This window comes from Pseudophryne corroboree, chromosome 1, assembly GCF_028390025.1.
Source record: "Pseudophryne corroboree isolate aPseCor3 chromosome 1, aPseCor3.hap2, whole genome shotgun sequence".
In the NCBI taxonomy this organism is placed as follows: Eukaryota; Metazoa; Chordata; class Amphibia; order Anura; family Myobatrachidae; genus Pseudophryne; species Pseudophryne corroboree.
Genome location: NC_086444.1, coordinates 298,069,513 through 298,088,861, shown reverse-complemented (window position 1 = coordinate 298,088,861; position 19,349 = coordinate 298,069,513). Strand labels below are relative to the sequence as shown.

Here is a 19,349-nt window from a genome sequence, read left to right as displayed (position 1 = left end):
GCTAGGTATCCATTTCTCTGGCCCTGAGCAGGTCCCCCTCACCAGGTCCTCTCCAGGGGTGAGGGGGTGGACATTTTGTCGCACCTGGGCCCACCGCTCGCTAGTTCCGCCACTGGCCAGGAGTGCTGTACCACATGGACCTTATCTATCTATCTATCTATCTATCTATCTATCTATCTATCTATCTATCTATCGGTACATACATGTATACATACACATACAGACATATAAATACCATTCCTGCACAGCCTCTATTATGTCCAATGAGGGCTGCAGTAATGTGACTGAAGAAATGAAATGGAGGAAAAATCTGTGATTTCTCAACACTTTTCATATAACTAAACATAAAATACAAGTGTGGTCTTCTCTAGGTAAAATGCTGGAGAAAAATAAAAATAAAAAAATGTTTATCAAATAGGTCCCTAAGAATCTCAGAATATGTTTGCAGCACACAGGTCTGACAGTTGGTCCAAAACCAGTGGTATTGGTTTCCGGTATTACACAGTGATTTGCAGAAAATGGGAAAGATCAAATATTCTGGGAGGTATAACGAGTTGTCACACATTGGGACATAAAACATTAGGACAGTTTAAGCTATTTCTCCAGGCAACTATATACTATATAAACTCAAGTTTAAAAAAAAGACTTTTGCAACAATTGTTTAGTGTATAGATAATAGGATGTATTAACCACAGGAAGTAAAACTTGATTATGATGAAGTGCAACTAGTTAGGGAATTTTTAAGACAAATAAGATATATATATTTGTGCAAATATTTGTAAAAAGTGGGAGAGGATGTAGGCACTTCCTCTATAACCTGTGACAGTTTAAGGAAGACAGGCAATGGCGGTTTCTTCACCAAAAACCTCACTGTTCTACATAGGGGGAAAAAAACACAAAAGAACAAAGACACCAATTAGACTTTCTTTTAGTTTATAGTCTTTCAACTTGAAAATATTCCCATTACCTGCATGTACATAGCCAAAAGAATTCCAAGACCTTTAGTAAAATTCACAGTTCTGGCATCTAACCAAGGACTCCAAGAGAGGAATTCAATTGTTTTCCTTGGCCTCTTGCACCCAATCTCCCATCTAAAGTGACGGGGTTATATTCAATTGTGTTGCTGTTACTCGTGCTAATTACATTTTGTGCATGTCGAGCCCAAAATCAGTTTGGTTTTATTTTTTGCACATTTCTGCTCATCACCTCAGTAGAATGCAGGCAGAAATAATGGGCACCAACAGCACTCATGCCAGATCGGCACAATAATTGAATAGCTCCGTCGGGTGCTGGTGCCCAAAAAACGACTGAATTCCCCCTTTAAGCTTCATAAACGTATCTGGCAAACACTTGAGGTGTATGTGAGTTCATAAAAATAAGAGAAATGTTAATTGTATCTAATAGGGCGCAACAGATAGTTTAAGCACTAGTTTAAGTTTAGCAGCACTAATAGACTGTCACCCTCTCAGAGGATTTCTGAAGCGTTTTGTATGTTGCCCTTTCCCATGAGCCATAGGGGTATATTCAATTAGGGTTGAAAGCTGCCGTCTGTCGAAAAAACGGCAGTTTTCGACTTTTTGAGGTCGAATCGTGATTCGACCTATTCAGACCCCGCTATTTTTATTCGACAAGTAGGGTAATTCGACTTGTCGAATAGTACGTAAAACGGCGGTATAGCTGCCGATTCACTTTTAAGGGAAACGGGACCAAATTCTACAGGATTTGGCCCCGTTTACGACCATCTCAGTCCGACATACAAAAATGTCGGACTGAGATGAGGGACCTTATAGGAGGAGAGGGGGGAGAGCCGTGGGGAGATGGAGGGACAGCCGCAGGCAGACAGAGGAGAGCAGCGCTACAGCACATCGCTGCAGGAGGATGTGTCACAGCTGCGCCACTCACGGCAGCGTCCACCCGGCTCCAGCAAGTGAGGTCACACTTGCTGGAGCCGGGTGGACACTGCCGTGAGGTCTGGCGGCTGTGAGACATCCTCCTGCAGCGCTGCTGTAGTGCTGCTCTCCTCTGTCTGCCCGCGGATGTCCCCGCTGGTCTCCCCCCTCTCCTCCGCTCACAGGTCTCATCTCAATTCGACTTTTTTTAAAGTCGAATTGAAATGGGATTGAATAGGGGTTGTCGGATCCATTTCGACAAATGCATGTCGGAATGGATCCAACCCTAATTGAATATACCCAATAATGTTCCTTACTCCCACTATTAGAACTTCTGTGCATGAGTGATATGAATCATTTAAAATTAACCTATGTATACATGTTTCTGGTACTATAGGCTTTACATAAAGTAAAATACATATATTTGATACCACTAGACTTGAAATACTGTAACAAGGCAGTTACATTTTAGGGTATATTTGTTAGTTGCTCTAACTGGATGAAAGTAGCTACAATAAAAAACAAGAACTTTTTTTTTTATTGTTTACAATTGCATGCTTTACCAAAATAGTTTCCTGGCACAAAACATTTTGTGAAGTGGTCCCCCATTGTTAGCTGTCACATTTCCCACCACTTTTCTTTTGTATCAAGCTCTCCTTAGGATGGTCCACACTACAAAGTAAATGAGATGACATCTTCTCATACCTATCATTATCAGATTAGCAATGACTCTATGTACTAAGGGGTCTATTTATGACATTGAGAAAGTACTTTATTTGCCTTTTTTTTTTTTTTTTTACAGAAAAAAGTACCTCTCTCAGCATGTCTCATACCCCTTGCAGACAGAAAATGAAATTACCGGGTGAAGCAGTTCCACCCGGTAATTTCATAAAACACACAGGTCCTCTTCCTCTGTGAAAGGGTCGACGCCAGGTTGTAATTCCGGGGACTTCGACCCTGGAATCTACCAGGATCGGAGACACGGGAATTAAGACAAGGGTTGACCCTTTCACACAGACAAAATACTTGTGTTGATATGCAAATTACCGGGTCAAAATTAACGACCTGGTAATTTGCATGTCTGTGTGAAAGGGGTGGGGGGCAGGCAGGTCCCGGCAAAACGAACCCGCATTGAAATGCCGGGTAATTGTCGGGACTTTCAGACATTTCTGTCTGAAAGTGGTATTAATGTAAAGGGCCCTACAGACACGGCGATCCGCCGGCGAGTTGCCCGACCGCCGATGCGGCAGACGGGCGACCCGGCGGCGGGGGGGCAGTGACGGGGGGAGTGAAGTTTCTTCACTCCCCCCGTCACCCAGTTCCATACAAGTGCTAGCAAATATGGACAAGATCGTCCAAATTGGCCTGCATGCACAGCTGACGGGGCACCAGCGATCAACGAGCACGGAGCCGCGCATCGTTCATCGTTGATGCCTCCACACTGAAAGATATGAATGGTATCTCGTTCATTAATGAACGAGATCGTTCATATCTTTCAGTTACATCGACAAGTGTGTAGGGCTTATAACAAACAAGAATTCTCCTGTGATATCCCATTTTCCTCTGCTCACCACTGTCCCCATAAGCCTCTATGAGAAAGGCATCTTGAGTCCAATTAATGAGCGGCAAAAAGCATTGTCTAGCTATTGCCTTCCCATGATACCAGATAATGGAGTTACAATAAAGCCAGGCAGACGTCTCCAGATCTACCTCTGAGTGCAATGCATATACTGTGAAAGTGATCTGTGTTCTCTTTATACTCCCATTCTTACACAAATCCAATAAATATGCATTGCAATTTCACTATAATCATCTGTGAAGTAATTTATAAAGGGGGCAGAGTCTCAAATCTATAATTTTAAGATGAAAGACAAAAAAAATAGCTGAAAATGTCATATTAGTGCAATGTACTAATGTCATAATAAAAGTAATAATAGTGTTATTTAAATAACAGTTTCTCCCAATACTTATCTATTTACCAATATTCTCCTTGTCGGTCAATAACGGACGGTGACACATAGGCTTTAGCACCTAGTAATTGAAGCTAAAATACCAGCTGCTTAGATACCTTTATCCTTTTGCCTATGGTTATATATTTGAGGTGAAATGTATTTAAACTTTGCATCACTCTTATAGAGAGGCAGATTTAACAAGTGATATTCTTGTTATCAATCGTCGCAAATGTTAAATGGTGCTCCAGCCAATCAGCTCTTAACTGTCATTTATCTGAAAACCCGCACTTTAGTAAATATATCCCTACAAGTACAATAAAATTCTGAGTTTAACCAGGACCTAAAATGATTACAATAGGAAATTGATGAGATAACAATTTACACTTGCCTGATTCAGAGATGGAGGAAAACGCAATGCTGCATGCAAACAGCACTGTATTTCCGTCCGATCTAAAGGAGAAGCTTGAAGGAGATGTATCGGTAGAAGAGGCGCCTCCTGCATGTTGCTGTGATCCCAGCACTGCAAAAGACATCTCAAGCTGAGATCCAACATCGCGACCATGGGTTCCATGCTGATGGAAGCTCCAGCTTACTCAGCTAGCCCACAGAATTGTGGACTGCAAGCCCAGAAAGTCTGTATGGTAACACGCATACTCCTAGCTCTCCCTTGCCAGAAAACGGTGGTGAGACACCCCCGTATCTGCGAACGCAGGACTTCCTCCGCCCCCTCCCCACCCCCTCAATGCCGCTGCCTATCAATCAGGCAGCGGCAGAGGGGAAGTACAGGCCAGATCGCAAGGCCCGTTATGTGCATGCGCAGAATGGATCTTGCTCAGCTGCAGATCACGATATTCTGGAATCTGCGTGTGGACACAAACCTGCGGTCAGGTCTGAATCAGGCTCAAAACAACAACTTTTTAATCGTCTCCTAGTTGATAAAATAAATACATTACCTTGCTAAGCATACCATGCAAAATTACAGGGCCCATGCAAAACTAGGGCAAACCATCACAGACGTTTCTCAGGCACAGAATTTCCATATAAACTGCTCTGCGTGTTAACTATGTTTTGATATTTTTGAGCATGCAGCCATTTCAAAGGTTTAGAGAATCAACCGAAAGCAGAGCAAATACATTATTATAAATACATTAGACTAGAACACTAAACATCTGCATGAACATCTTTAACAGACTTGTGTTTCTTAAGGCCCATATAGACTGGCCGATGCAGGAGAGATGTGTGCTGAGTGAACCGCTCAGCACACATCTCTCCCGCCGCTCAGCACAGCGCAATCTGTTCTGAGCGTGCAGGAGGAGACGGGAGGCCGCTCACTTAACCCAGCAGGTGAAGTGAGCGACCCCCTAGATTGGCCTGCATGCAAGCCAATCTAGCAGCAGCGATAGCGATGTGCGGGGCTGCGCATCGCTATCTCTGTAGGGGATACACACGGAGCGATCTTGCTGAAAATCTAAGCAATCTAGTCAGATTGCTTAGATTATCGCTCCGTGTGTACCCCCCTTAAGTCTACCGGCATAAAAACTGATTAGTAGGGATAAAAGATCTCACAAAAGCTGTATATACTGTACCAATGACTGAAGGCATTAGAATGTATGAGCACTCAGTTTGCTCAAATCAAATCCCCCAATCAAAAAATTAGCTGTTAAAACATCTAATTTATTGACTGTCTTCCTTTTCTTTTCTAACATGATGATACCACAATAAAAAAAATATGTACCCAGCGCTAGTCACAACCAATGTATAAAGAAAATGATAAATGTATTCATCTGCAGCAATACCCATAAAAGGGGAATGTTGTAAACCCCACCCAAAATGGGAATGCACTGATGTATAAATAATTATTTCAAAATTGATTGAATATATAACTGGACCGTAATATCAACAATTATATTTTATGGCTAAAGTACAATGCTATAAAAATACAGGCATGCATATTTTACAAAATCTAAATAATTCTAATTGTTAAAAATATTTGTAAAAAATCTATATTAAAAAATCCAGTTTGTTTGTCGCCAATCATGGTAAATTGAACCATGTTCATACAATTATATCAAACCTATCAGCTTGATGAAGTACACAGAGGTGTAGGAAACACATTGCTGTTGTGTCTCTGGGCTATGGAGAGTAAAACTGACACATTACCCACAGGAGCTCCAACACCTGCACCACTGCACACCTTAGACCCATTACTGAGGTGGAGGGGACAGCTTCGCATTAGCAGGCCACTGAACAGTCAGGAGAGAGGTAATAATTATTGAACATCAGCGTAAATATCAGGTACAGCTTCCTGTCAAGTCAGTACTTCTCCGCTATTGGAATTGCCCATCTTTATTGTCAGCCTAATATTAAAGTGATTAAGCCAAACATACTGTTACCCCTTTCAGACACACCTGCTGGATAGGCATCTGCAAAACACGCCTGTTTGCCTTAATATTAGGATTGGCTTAAATATTTGTAAATTGACAGTCATTCTATTGTTTTGAATTCTGAGATTAATATCAACAAGCATCTGGACCAGGGCCGTCTTTTCGTATGGGCTCAATAGGCTCTTGCCCAAGGGCCCCAGGAGTGCAAGGGCCCTAGGCTGATAGCTGAGGGTCCCCTCTGTCCAGGGGTACCAGGTTTTTGAAAATTGGCCCTGGGGAACTGGAGATATCTGACTTGAAAGCAGGGGTCCCCATCCAAGCCTGTTAATTGCTCTTCCCAGACAGATATCTCGGGTTCTGTCTGACTTATACCCCTTTTACACTCGCATGAAAATCCCGGGATTTTGCACGTGAACGCGCATCATCCCGGGATTTTTGTCAGTGTGAAAGGGTACAGGGTCAATTTCCCGGACGAGCATCCCGGGATTTCAACCCAGGTCTCGTCCAGGGTTGGTCCCGGGACCGTCCCGGGATGCTGTGTAGTGTGAAAGGGCCCATCCCAGGATTCACTATCCCGGGACTGTTAAAAGGCCTCGGATTGGAGCTTTCTTGGGCTCAGAAAAGATGATGTCATCTTTCAGAGCCCAGGGGAGCGTCCAGGAAGCGTTTGAGGAAGGCAGCATGGCTACTTGGACAGACCAGGAGGTGAGAGAGTTGCTGAGCATTAGGGGAGAGGAGGAAATTATGAGGCAGATCACAGGCACAGTTAAAGATGCAGGGATTTATAAAAACATCTCCAAGATGCTGGAAGCCAGAGGAATCATCCACACACAGCAGCAAGTGATCAACAAAATGAAAACTCTTAAAAATAAGAATTTACTTACCGATAATTCTATTTCTCATAGTCCGTAGTGGATGCTGGGACTCCGTCAGGACCATGGGGAATAGCGGGCTCCGCAGGAGACAGGGCACATCTAAAAAAGCTTTTAGGTCACATGGTGCGTACTGGCTCCTCCCCCCATGACCCTCCTCCAAGCCTCAGTTAGGTACTGTGCCCGGACGAGCGTACACAATAAGGAAGGATCTTGAATCCCGGGTAAGACTCATACCAGCCACACCAATCACACCGTACAACTTGTGATCTGAACCCAGTTAACAATATGATAACACAAACGAAGTAGCCTCTGAACAGATGGCTCACAACAACAGTAATAACCCGATTTTTGTAACAATAACTATGTACAAGCATTGCAGACAATCCGCACTTGGGATGGGCGCCCAGCATCCACTACGGACTATGAGAAATAGAATTATCGGTAAGTAAATTCTTATTTTCTCTAACGTCCTAGTGGATGCTGGGACTCCGTCAGGACCATGGGGATTATACCAAAGCTCCCAAACGGGCGGGAGAGTGCGGATGACTCTGCAGCACCGAATGAGAGAACTCCAGGTCCTCTTTAGCCAGAGTATCAAATTTGTAAAATTTTACAAACGTGTTCTCCCCTGACCACGTAGCTGCTCGGCAAAGTTGTAATGCCGAGACTCCTCGGGCAGCCGCCCAGGATGAGCCCACTTTCCTTGTGGAATGGGCCTTTACAGATTTAGGCTGTGGCAGGCCTGCCACAGAATGTGCAAGTTGGATTGTACTACATATCCAACGTGCAATCGTCTGTTTAGACGCAGGAGCACCCAACTTGTTGGGTGCATACAATGTAAACAACGAGTCAGATTTTCTGACTCCAGCTGTCCTTGAAATATATATTTTTTAATGCTCTGACAACGTCCAGTAACTTGGAGTCCTCCAAGTCGCTAGTAGCCGCAGGCACCACAATAGGCTGGTTCAAGTGAAATGCCGAAACCACCTTAGGGAGAAATTGAGGACGTGTCCTCAATTCTGCCCTGTCCGAATGGAATATCAGATATGGGCTTTTGTATGACAAAGCTGCCAACTCCGAAACTCTCCTGGCTGAAGCCAGGGCCAACAGCATGGTTACCTTCCATGTAAGGTATCTTAAATCTACCGATTTTAAAGGCTCAAACCAATGAGATTTGAGAAAATTTAGAACCACGTTCAAATCCCACGGTGCCACTGGAGGCACTATTGGGGGTTGTATATGTAGTACACCTTTGACAAAAGTTTGTACTTCAGGCACTGACGCCAATTCCTTCTGGAAGAAAATTGATAAGGCCGAAATTTGAACTTTAATGGACCCCAATTTGAGGCCCATAGACAATCCTGCTTGCAGGAAATGTAAGAATCGACCCAATTGAAATTCTTCCGTTGGAGCCTTCTTGGTCTCACACCACGCAACATATTTTCTCCAAATGCGGTGATAATGTTGTGCGGTCACTTCTTTCCTGGCTTTAATTAAAGTAGGAATAACTTCCTCAGGAATGCCCTTCTCTTTTAGAATCCGGCGTTCAACCGCCATGCCGTCAAACGCAGCCGCGGTAAGTCTTGGAACATACAAGGTCCCTGCTGAAGCAGATCCCTTCTTAGAGGTAGAGGCCACGGATCCTCCGTGAGCATCTCTTGAAGTTCCGGATACCAAGTTCTTCTTGGCCAGTCCGGAGCTACCAGTATTGTTCTTACTCCTCTTTTCCGTATAATTCTCAGTACCTTTGGTATGAGAGGCAGAGGAGGGAACACATACACTGACTGGTACACCCACTGTGTTACCAGAGCGTCCACAGCTATTGCCTGAGGGTCTCTTGACCTGGCGCAATACCTGTCCAATTTTTTTTGTTGAGGCGAGACGCCATCATGTCCACCTTTGGTTTTTCCCAACGGTTCACAATCATGTGGAAAACTTCTGGATGAAGTCCCCACTCTCCCGGGTGAAGGTCGTGTCTGCTGAGGAAATCTGCTTCCCAGTTGTCCACTCCCGGGATGAACACTGCTGACAGTGCTACGACATGATTCTCCGCCCAGCGCAGAATCCCTGCAGCTTCTGCCATTGCACTCCTGCTTCTCGTGCCGCCTTGTCGGTTTACGTGGGCGACTGCCGTGATGTTGTCGGACTGGATCAACACCGGCTGACCCTGAAGCAGCGATTTTGCCAGGCTTAGAGCATTGTAGATCGCTCTTAGCTCCAGTATATTTATGTGAAGAGACGTCTCCAGGTTTGACCACACGCCCTGGAAGTTTCTTCCCTTTGTGACTGCTCCCCAACCTCGTAGGCTGGCATCCGTAGTCACCAGGACCCAGTCCTGTATGCCGAATCTGCGGCCCACTAACAGATGGGCAGTCTGCAACCACCACAGGAGAGACAACCTTGTTCTCGGTGACAGTGTTATCCGCTGATGCATGTGCAGATGCGATCCGGACCATTTGTCCAGCAGATCCCACTGAAATGTTCGTGCATGGAATCTGCCGAATGGAATCGCTTCGTACGAAGCCACCATCTTTCCCAGGACTCTTGTGCATTGATGTACTGACACAGTTCCTGGTTTTAGGAGGTTCTTGACAAGTTCGGATAACTCCCTTGCTTTCTCTTCCGGGAGAAATACCTTTTTCTGAACCGTGTCCAGAATCATGCCCAGGAACAGCAGATGTGTTGTCGGGGTCAATTGAGATTTTGGAAGATTTAGAATCCACCCGTGTTGCTGAAGCACTACTTGTGTTAGCGCTACACCGACTTCCAGCTGTTCTCTGGACTTTGCCCTTATCAGGAGATCGTCCAAGTAAGGGATAATTAATACGCCTTTTCTTCGTAGAAGAACCATCATTTCGGTCATTACCTTGGTAAAGACCCGAGGGGCCGTGGACAACCCAAACGGCAGCGTTTGAAACTGATAATGACAGTCTTGTATCACGAACCTGAGATACCCTTGGTGTGAGGGGTAAATCGGGACATGTAGATAAGCATCTTTTATGTCCAAGGACACCATGAAGTCTCCTTCTTCCAGATTCGCTATCACTGCTCTGAGTGACTCCATCTTGAACTTGAATTTCTTTATGTACAGGTTCAAGGATTTCAGATTTAGAATAGGCCTTACCGAACCGTCCGGTTTCGGTACCACAAATAGTGTGGAATAATACCCCTTTCCCTGTTGTAGGAGGGGTACCTTGACTATCACCTGCTGAGAATACAGCTTGTGAATGGCTTCCAAAACCGACGTCCTTTCTGAGGGAGACGTTGGTAAAGCAGACTTTAGGAACCGGCGAGGGGGAGACCTTTCGAACTCCAGCATGTAACCCTGAGATACTATCTGCAGGACCCACGGGTCCACTTGTGAGTGAACCCATTGATTGCTGAAAATCTTGAGTCGACCCCCCACCGTTCCTGAGTCCGCTTGTAAAGCCCCAGCGTCATGCTGATGGCTTTGTAGAAGCCGGGGCGGGCTTCTGTTCCTGGGCAGGGGCTGCTTGCTGCCCTTTCTTACCCTTTCCTCTGCCTCGCGGCAGATAAGACTGTCCTTTTGGTCGCTTTTTATAGGAGCGAAAGGACTGCGGCTGAAAAGACGGTGTCTTTTTCTGTTGGGAGGGGGTCTGAGGTAAAAAAGTGGATTTGCCGGCAGTTGCCGTGGCCACCAGGTCCGAAAGACCGACCCCAAACAATTCCTCTCCTTTATATGGCAATACTTCCATATGCCTCTTGGAATCCGCATCACCTGACCACTGTCGCGTCCATAAACTTCTTCTGGCAGATATGGACATCGCGCTTACTCTTGATGCTAGAGTACAAACATCCCTCTGAGCATCTCGCATATAAAGGAAAGCATCCTTTAATTGCTCTAGAGTCAATAAAATACTGTCCCTATCCAGGGTATCAATATTTTCAGTCAGAGAATCCAACCACACTACCCCAGCACTGCACATCCAGGCTGAGGCTATTGCCGGTCGCAGTATAACACCAGTATGTGTGTATATACTCTTCAGTGTAGTTTCCAGCCTCCTATCTGCTGGATCCTTGAGGGCGGCCGTATCAGGAGACGGCAACGCCACTTGCTTTGATAAACGTGTGAGCGCCTTATCCACCCTAGGGGGTGTTTCCCAGCGCGCCCTAACCTCTGGTGGGAAAGGGTATAATGCCAATAACTTCTTGGAAATTAGCAGTTTTCTATCGGGGTTAACCCACGCTTCATCACACACGTCATTCAATTCCTCTGATTCTGGAAAAAATACAGGTAGTTTTTTCACCCCCCACATAATACCCCTTTTTGAGGTACCAGCAGTATCAGAGATCTGCAAAGCCTCCTTCATTGCCGTGATCATATAACGTGTGGCCCTATTGGAAAATACGTTTGTTTCTTCACCGTCGACACTAGATTCATCTGTGTCGGTACCCGTGTCGACTGACTGAGGTAAAGGACGTTTTACAGCCCCTGACGGTGTCTGAGACGCCTGAACCGGTACTAACTGGTTTGCCGGGCGTCTTATTTCGTCAACTGACTTTTGTAATGTGCTGACATTATCACGTAATTCCATAACTAAAGCCATCCATTCCGGTGTCGACTCCCTAGGGGGTGACATTACCATCATCGGCAATTGCTCTGCCTCCACACCAACATCGTCCTCATACATGTCGACACACACGTACCGACACACAGCAGCCACACAGGGAATGCTCTAATCGAAGACAGGACCCCCTAGCCCTTTGGGGAGACAGAGGGAGAGTTTGCCAGCACACACCAAAAGCGCTATAAATGTATATAAACAACCCTAGAAGGTGTTGTTTACTATATATGCGCTCTTAATATATAAATATCGCCAATTTATGCCCCCCTTCTCTTTGTTACCCTGTTTCTGTAGTGCAGTGCAGGGGAGAGACCTGGGAGCCTTCCTCACCAGCGGAGCTGAGCAGGAAAATGGCGCTGAGTGCTGAGGAGAATAAGCTCCGCCCCTTTTTCGGCGGGCTTTTCCCCGGTTTTTAAGAAACTGGCCTGGGTTAAAATACATACATATAGCCTTAATGGCTATATGTGATGTATTTATTTTGCCACTAAAGGTAATTATATTGCTGCCCAGGGCGCCCCCAGCAGCGCCCTGCACCCTCCGTGACTGAGTCAGTGAGCCGTGTGACAACAATGGCGCACAGCTGCCGTGCTGTGCGCTACCTTCAAGAAGACTGAGGAGTCTTCTGCCGCCTGCTTTCCGGACCTCTGTTCTGCCGTCTCTTCAGCGTCTGTAAGGGGGATCGGCGGCGCGGCTCCGGGACGAACCCCAGGCTGACCTGTGTTCCGACTCCCTCTGGAGCTAAGTGTCCAGTAGCCTAAGACTCCAATCCATCCTGCACGCAGGTGAGTTGGAAATCTCTCCCCTAAGTCCCTCGATGCAGTGATCCTGTTGCCAGCAGGAATCACTGAGATTGAAACCTAAAAAAAAAAACTTTTCTAAACAGCTCTTTAGGAGAGCCACCTAGATTGCACCCTCTCGGACGGGCACAAAAACCTAACTGAGGCTTGGAGGAGGGTCATGGGGGGAGGAGCCAGTACGCACCATGTGACCTAAAAGCTTTTTTAGATGTGCCCTGTCTCCTGCGGAGCCCGCTATTCCCCATGGTCCTGACGGAGTCCCAGCATCCACTAGGACGTTAGAGAAAAGCATTTCATGAAAGTGCATGACAACAACCGGAGAAAGAGCGGGTTTGGCCGTATCGACTGGCAGTACTATGACATCTGTGCTAATATCTTTGGGCACACAGCTCTCTGCAGTCCGGTGAGTCTGTCTTCCAGTTCACAATACACTGCTACAGAAGGCACTCCAAAAGAGACACAGACAAGCAGTGACGTCTGCCCGTCATCACCGTTGTTAATTGACGACACACCTGAGGACAGCGACACATCCTCCCACCCGTCCATCAACACATCTAGAAACGACGACAGCATAACTGCAACCATTGAAGACGTCGTGGATGCTCAGACCAGTGACAGTGGGACTGTACAAAGTGCCGTCACCGTCACCCCAACTTTACAGAAAAACAGTAAGTACATGTTTACAATTGATAAAGCTGATTTATATACAGGAATGAAAAGCTATACCTTCAATACACTCTAAATACACTTTAACCTGAAGCCGCTGCGGCCTTTGTACACCGTTTGCGTACAGAGTCCCGTACCGTGTTTTTCTATGTTCTGTTCTGTTTTGTATAGTGTCTACATTAAAGCACTTTTTATTTATTTTTGACACAGTAATAATATACTGCAGGGACACTGTATTTTATGGTGTTGTTTCTCCAAGCCTACCAGTGTTTTTTTTTATTTTATGCCAATCAAAACATGATTGCAAATCTATGCATAACATAGCCAAATGTGCGTAATAGTAGACCATGTTTTCAGTGTTTTCTACATTGTTTCTCCATATATATATACAGTTGCTGGCAATGTGTTTTTTTGGGGGGGGGAAATCATAAAAAATGAAACCAAATATCAAAGGTGAAATAAAATTTTTTGAATTCACCAAACATGTTGTGTTGATTCTTCTTCACCCCTCCCTTTGTTGACTAGTGTGACCTCATCTATGTGAGCCAGAAAAAGGCCATTTCTAATGACATACATATGCATTTGCAGGGATATCCCGGGATCAGTGTGAATGGGGCTGTCCCGGGTCGATCCCAGGTCTTAGTGCAGTGTGAAAGGGGTCAGTCCCGGGAATGCATCCCGGGATGCATCCCGGGAGTGACCCGGGAGTGCGAGTGTAAAAGGGGTATTAGAGTTTCTCTGAGGGTATAGTCCAAAAGCTGGGACTCTCCCCTTTTGGTGGACACTGGCAGCTTGTCTGTACTATGCCCAGAACCAGAGATATCAGCCTTCCAGCAGCTGGTCCCTGCTCCAGCTCCACACGCCTAATATGCAGTTTTATATGTTCGTTGGTGGATTGCTCTGGCTCCTGAACTCTCATCCCCAAGTCCCCAGTAACTCCTGAACGGTGAGACTCTCTAGTTTTTTATCCAATTCAAAGCCAAGAAATATATTTTCAGGAACATGAGATATCTGCAGTCAAGCAAGCTGCCCTCCCACCGGAAAATTATATATATTAAGCCCACTCCACTATCCACCCCTCCCCTACGTATTTAATACCCCCTAACACCCTGGAAGTCATGTACCAGGGCCCCTTCATTCAGCCCAATGCCCACTTCTACAGTTTAGCCCCATCTGTGCAGTAAAGGAGTAATCATCAGAAATTACTGCTCCAGGTCCTACATGCTGAACGGAAGATAGAACGCCCCCTACCGCCCGCAGGACATCAAAGCTGCAACTGATAGCACCCCCTACCCCTGGAGCAGGCATTCCCAACCGCGGTTCTCAAGGCACACCAACAGTGCAGGTTTTAGTGATATCCAGGCTTCAGCACAGATGGTTAAATCAAAATAACTGAGCTACTAATTAAGTCACATGTGCTGAAACCTGGATATCACTAAAACCAGGACTGTTAGTGTGCCTTGAGGACCGTGGTTGGGAATGCCTGCCCTGGAGGATGGGTAGGGCGGTCAGTGCATTGCTGTGCCCAGGGGCCTACACTGCTGTTAAGACGGCCCTGATCTGGACACTTAATACTGGACACCTGGACACAAGAGGTTTGATACAATTGTATTAACATTATTGCAATTACCAAGATTGGTGCCAAATAAACTGGGAATTTTTATATTTTTTTTATATTTTTAACAATACGGATTATTTAAGTGTTTGTAAAATATGCATGCATGTATTTTTATAACATTGTACATTAGCTAATAAATAGAATATAATAGTAGATATTACGGTCAAGTTATATTTTCAATCAATTTTAAATACATTTTTAATACACCAACGTATTCACACTTTTTTTTGTATTAACATAATAATACCTCCAATTAAAGCAATTATTATTTCACAAAAGTAAAAAATATTGTAAATTATCATATAAGTAGAGTAGTATATTTTATGAAGTGACAACATATTGCAAATACACAGAAGTAGTATTTTGTTTAGGTTACTTTTTTGGTTGATGTGAATTTGGTTGATTGTGAATTTGGCTGCCTTCATGGATTTCCCCTGTAACCCTGCGGGCCAGTCCGACCCTACATTTGATACATTTTCTTCTCAACCAAAGTATCACCGTTAGGCATTGTAATACATTCTTTACTTTACAGAGGTCATTATTTAAAAATCAATCAGGACATTTTTAGTATATTTTTTTTATTATGCATTATTCCAAAACTGCCACGTCTACTAGTATAGGAGACAGAGAGACCGAAAACTCACTTTCACCCCTATTCCATTTACAATTTCAGGTTTACTTCATATATCAATGTATCTTGTTACCACTATTCTTATGGTTCAAATCACAAGTATGAAGGTTTGCATATTCTGTGGGCTCTAAAGGTGGCCCCATCAGACATACCCAATCATGGAATACCGCATGCAAGGTGGTTTCATGTTCCTTTGGTCAATGAGGTAACCACATAACTACTCTCCAGTGACAGCTGATACAGAATCTTTTCATCACCATTTTCTCTATGTTTTATTATACATCTTCTCCTTAATTGCATAATGCTGGCCTATATGTGCAGATCTACTTAGTCATCCATTGCCAATTGCGGTGTAAATGTAAGAACACTGGGGGTCATTCCGAGTTGTTCGCTCGGTAAAAATCTTCGCATCGCAGCGATTTTCCGCTTAATGCGCATGCGCAATGTCCGCACTGCGACTGCGCCAAGTAAATTTGCTATGCACTTTGGAATTTTACTCACGGCTTTTTCTTCGTTCTGGCGATCGTAATGTGATTGACAGGAAATGGGTGTTACTGGGCGGAAACAGGCCGTTTTATGGGCGTGTGGGAAAAAACGCTACCGTTTCAGGAAAAAACGCAGGAGTGGCCGGAGAAACGGGGGAGTGTCTGGGCGAACGCTGGGTGTGTTTGTGACGTCAAACCAGGAACGACAAGCACTGAACTGATCGCAGAAGCCGAGTAAGTCTGGAGCTACTCAGAAACTGCTACGAGGTGTGTAATCGCAATATTGCGAATACATCGTTCGCAATTTTAAGATGCTAAGATTCACTCCCAGTAGGCGGCGGCTTAGCATGAGCAAATCTGCTAAAATCCGCTTGCGAGCGAACAACTCGGAATGACCCCCACAGAGCGGTCAGCAAATGACCACACACATACTAATGCGTCCACTGTGAGCTTGGGAATTAGTGCATGACCATGAGCAGGCCAATCATTTGTTTTCAGCCCACACTGACACAAATTTTATCCACTTTCTGTGAATGGATAAGTATGGAAATCACTGCGTCAGTCTCCAGCATAAGCTCCCAAGCAGCACACAGGAAGAAAAGAGTTTCCACACCTCCTGAAATGAACATTCATTTATGCCGAATGGTCACTGGGAGCAAGTAACACAGAAACTCGGATGCCAGACATACAAAGACCGTGTATCAGCACAGATATGTAACAAATATAAGTATTTAGCACTACTGTCCATTTTACCCAAATAAAATACTAGAAATTTCAAGATGTATGAATTTGCAAATAACTCTCTGGACATTTTCTTAACATTTGTTTGCAGTTCTTTTGAATAGTGATATGAAAGGCCAGACAGTTGTAATCAAATGACCATATCCTGTAGCTAGTAAGAATAACACCTTCTTTATCTTCTCTTTCTGAGACGTTCTTCTTTGATGTTCAAAATTTTAGAATAAAATGGTAGATACATCAATATAAATTGTATAATAAAATAAACTGAGATCTCCAGGAAGATTCTATTTCATTATACAGGTTGAGTATCCCTTATCCAAAATTCTTTAAATTTTGAATAAGGGATACTCAACCTGTAGTAACTACTATTTGCTATATAGTAGCTGCAATCTCTATTTATGCTCATATCTGTGTGCTCTATGTACATAACATACATTATTGCATCATTACATCACATAACACACATAACATGATCATAGAAGAAAAAGCACATAACTGAAATAACAGACTCAACTAAAACAGAAAGTAACAGTGACAACATAATACCTTTGAAGCACAGTACATACTGTATAATTGAAATACCAGGATAATACCGAGGGAGTCATTTATGTCCACGTGGCTTAATGCAAATTTGTTTAACCCTTTGAGGGTTATTTTGTGATCGGTTTGTACATAGTACAAATGTCATTTGAAAGCATAAAGTTAGGCCCAATTGATTTGAGTGGAAATTGTGCCTTTGCTGCCATGCTAATCCTTGTGCTGTAGATGGAAATATACAAAATCACCAAAGTGTTTTACCTACTCTACTGTACGTCCCAAGCAACTCACTTTCCTGCAGGTTCCAATATTGCTTCCATTGAACTGCAGAGGAGCCTTAATTTATTAATTAGCTCTGGAAAGTTAGTGGGCAAAAAGGCTGTTGTTATTTCAAATGTTATATTTGTGGAAGTTGTAATGGTAGTTATTTTATTAGTTATATAAATGAACAGTTTATCTGGTACTGAACTGTGCTTTCAACTTATCTTGTCTGGTTAAAATGTACAAACAACATTTTCCAACAAGTTATAGTTAACTCTACATTGGAACAGATATTTTACATTGTGCAAAAACCTTAGGGGTCTCCAGCTGGAACTCTAGCATCAGGACAGGTCAGATGAAACAAAGGCAGTAGCAGGATTTCACACATAGCTTTTGCACTGTATAGTTATGACACTCCCCCCCCCCCCCCACACACACAAACATATAACACATGTAGCGTTATTCCTAAATAAATAGTAAGGTCTCTTACCTTAGGAGGATCATACAATTCCATCACATATTCCTCGTTGTCTAATTGGCTTGCTTTCCGTAAAATTAGTCGGCATCTCTGCCACACAGTTCCACTGTCCATACTTGTCTCATCCACCATGCTGTAATTTAAATACCCCTCTTTCCGAACTTCAAACACTGGCTCCCTTGTTAAAGTCCATGGCAAAATCCTTTTATGCCAGGTGGGCGAGTCTGTTCTATCAGTGTCAATTTCCCTGGATTCAGGAGGAGTTGTATCTGCAGGTTTCCGTCTGAATATATTTCTAATACTCCTCCTAATATGATTGAAGGAGAATCGGATGAATGGTCTTGGAGGTGGGGGAGTGTGATTGCTCTGGAGCTCCTCTGAGCTCCAAGCTTTTTGTACATGTTGGACAGCTGTGTCATTAGCTGTCTGTTCTGTCTGTTCATGGATAGCTGTCAAATCCACCTCCACTTTTGCTGCAACCGTGCTATTAGGTTCCTCTGAAGTCCTGCTACCTGTCTCTCTGTAGTCTTTTACTCTACTGAAGGGAAAAAATCTGTATTGGTCAATGCCCCAGCTTTCTCTCACTTCGTTCCTGAAATACTGTTGGAAAAGATCTGTGAACTGCAAAGAGAAGTTTTCCGCGGCCAAGATATCATAGTGTGGGTTCTGGTTAGCGAACAACCAATACTGCCTTGCCAACTCCCTAGCCGTGGAGATGGCGTGAAGCTCGCAGAACTCATTCCAGCCCTGAGGGACGGAGGAACTTTCAGGTTGAATAGTGTCCCCATTCATTGCAGTGACTGAAGCAGTTGTGGTATGCTACGAAAGCAGAAAAGGAAACACTGAATGAGGGGCTTTCCATTGCAAATTCACTGTCTTGCATGCTAAGAGGAAGTTACTTTATAGTGAACTGCTCTCTAGATTACAGCACTACTGTTTCTAATATCAAGCTAAGAAACTTCACCTCTTCAGTGCTGTACACAGATTACCTGCATCAGGTTACCATTTAATTAGCACAGATGACCCTGACAAGAGAACTATATACTAAGCATTTAATGGCAAACTAGATAACCAGTCCATCTGTTAATATCCCTTAACAAAGTACATAATTTACCTTAACATGTAACATAGCAATACCAGATGATCTTTGCTGTTTCACAAGTTAAAGTATTAGGTGAGATGCAGCCTTAAATTCTAATATACAAACAGATAAAGATTTTCTGATTAATAAAATACACAATGTACCTACATGCTATTGCTCCTCTGTGCAATGGTGACACTGTTTTCCAGCCTGTGAAATATAACAGAACATAATCAATTAAGCAATTATTTAAACACATTGTCTACACAAACAAAAAATAGTTCTAATAAGTTGGGGGCAGTGAGATGTAGAAAGATTTGAGTTTTGACTTTAAATAATACATTAATTAGTTCTTTACATAGCCATAT

General features: G+C 43.9%; 1 protein-coding gene across 1 annotated transcript in view; it reads right to left on the bottom strand.

The window, feature by feature from the left end:
- The window catches only part of SH2B3 (SH2B adaptor protein 3), a 346,286-nt gene that overhangs the window by 170,870 nt on the left and 156,067 nt on the right, over nt 1-19,349 (bottom strand). Inside the window, exons 2-3 of the mRNA XM_063964379.1 lie at nt 19,150-19,191; nt 17,913-18,719 (exon numbers count right to left, since the gene is read on the bottom strand). Of these exons, the coding sequence (XP_063820449.1) occupies nt 17,913-18,692 (780 nt within the window). The 5' untranslated portion in view covers nt 18,693-18,719; nt 19,150-19,191. The remainder of the gene's footprint in view (nt 1-17,912; nt 18,720-19,149; nt 19,192-19,349) is intronic.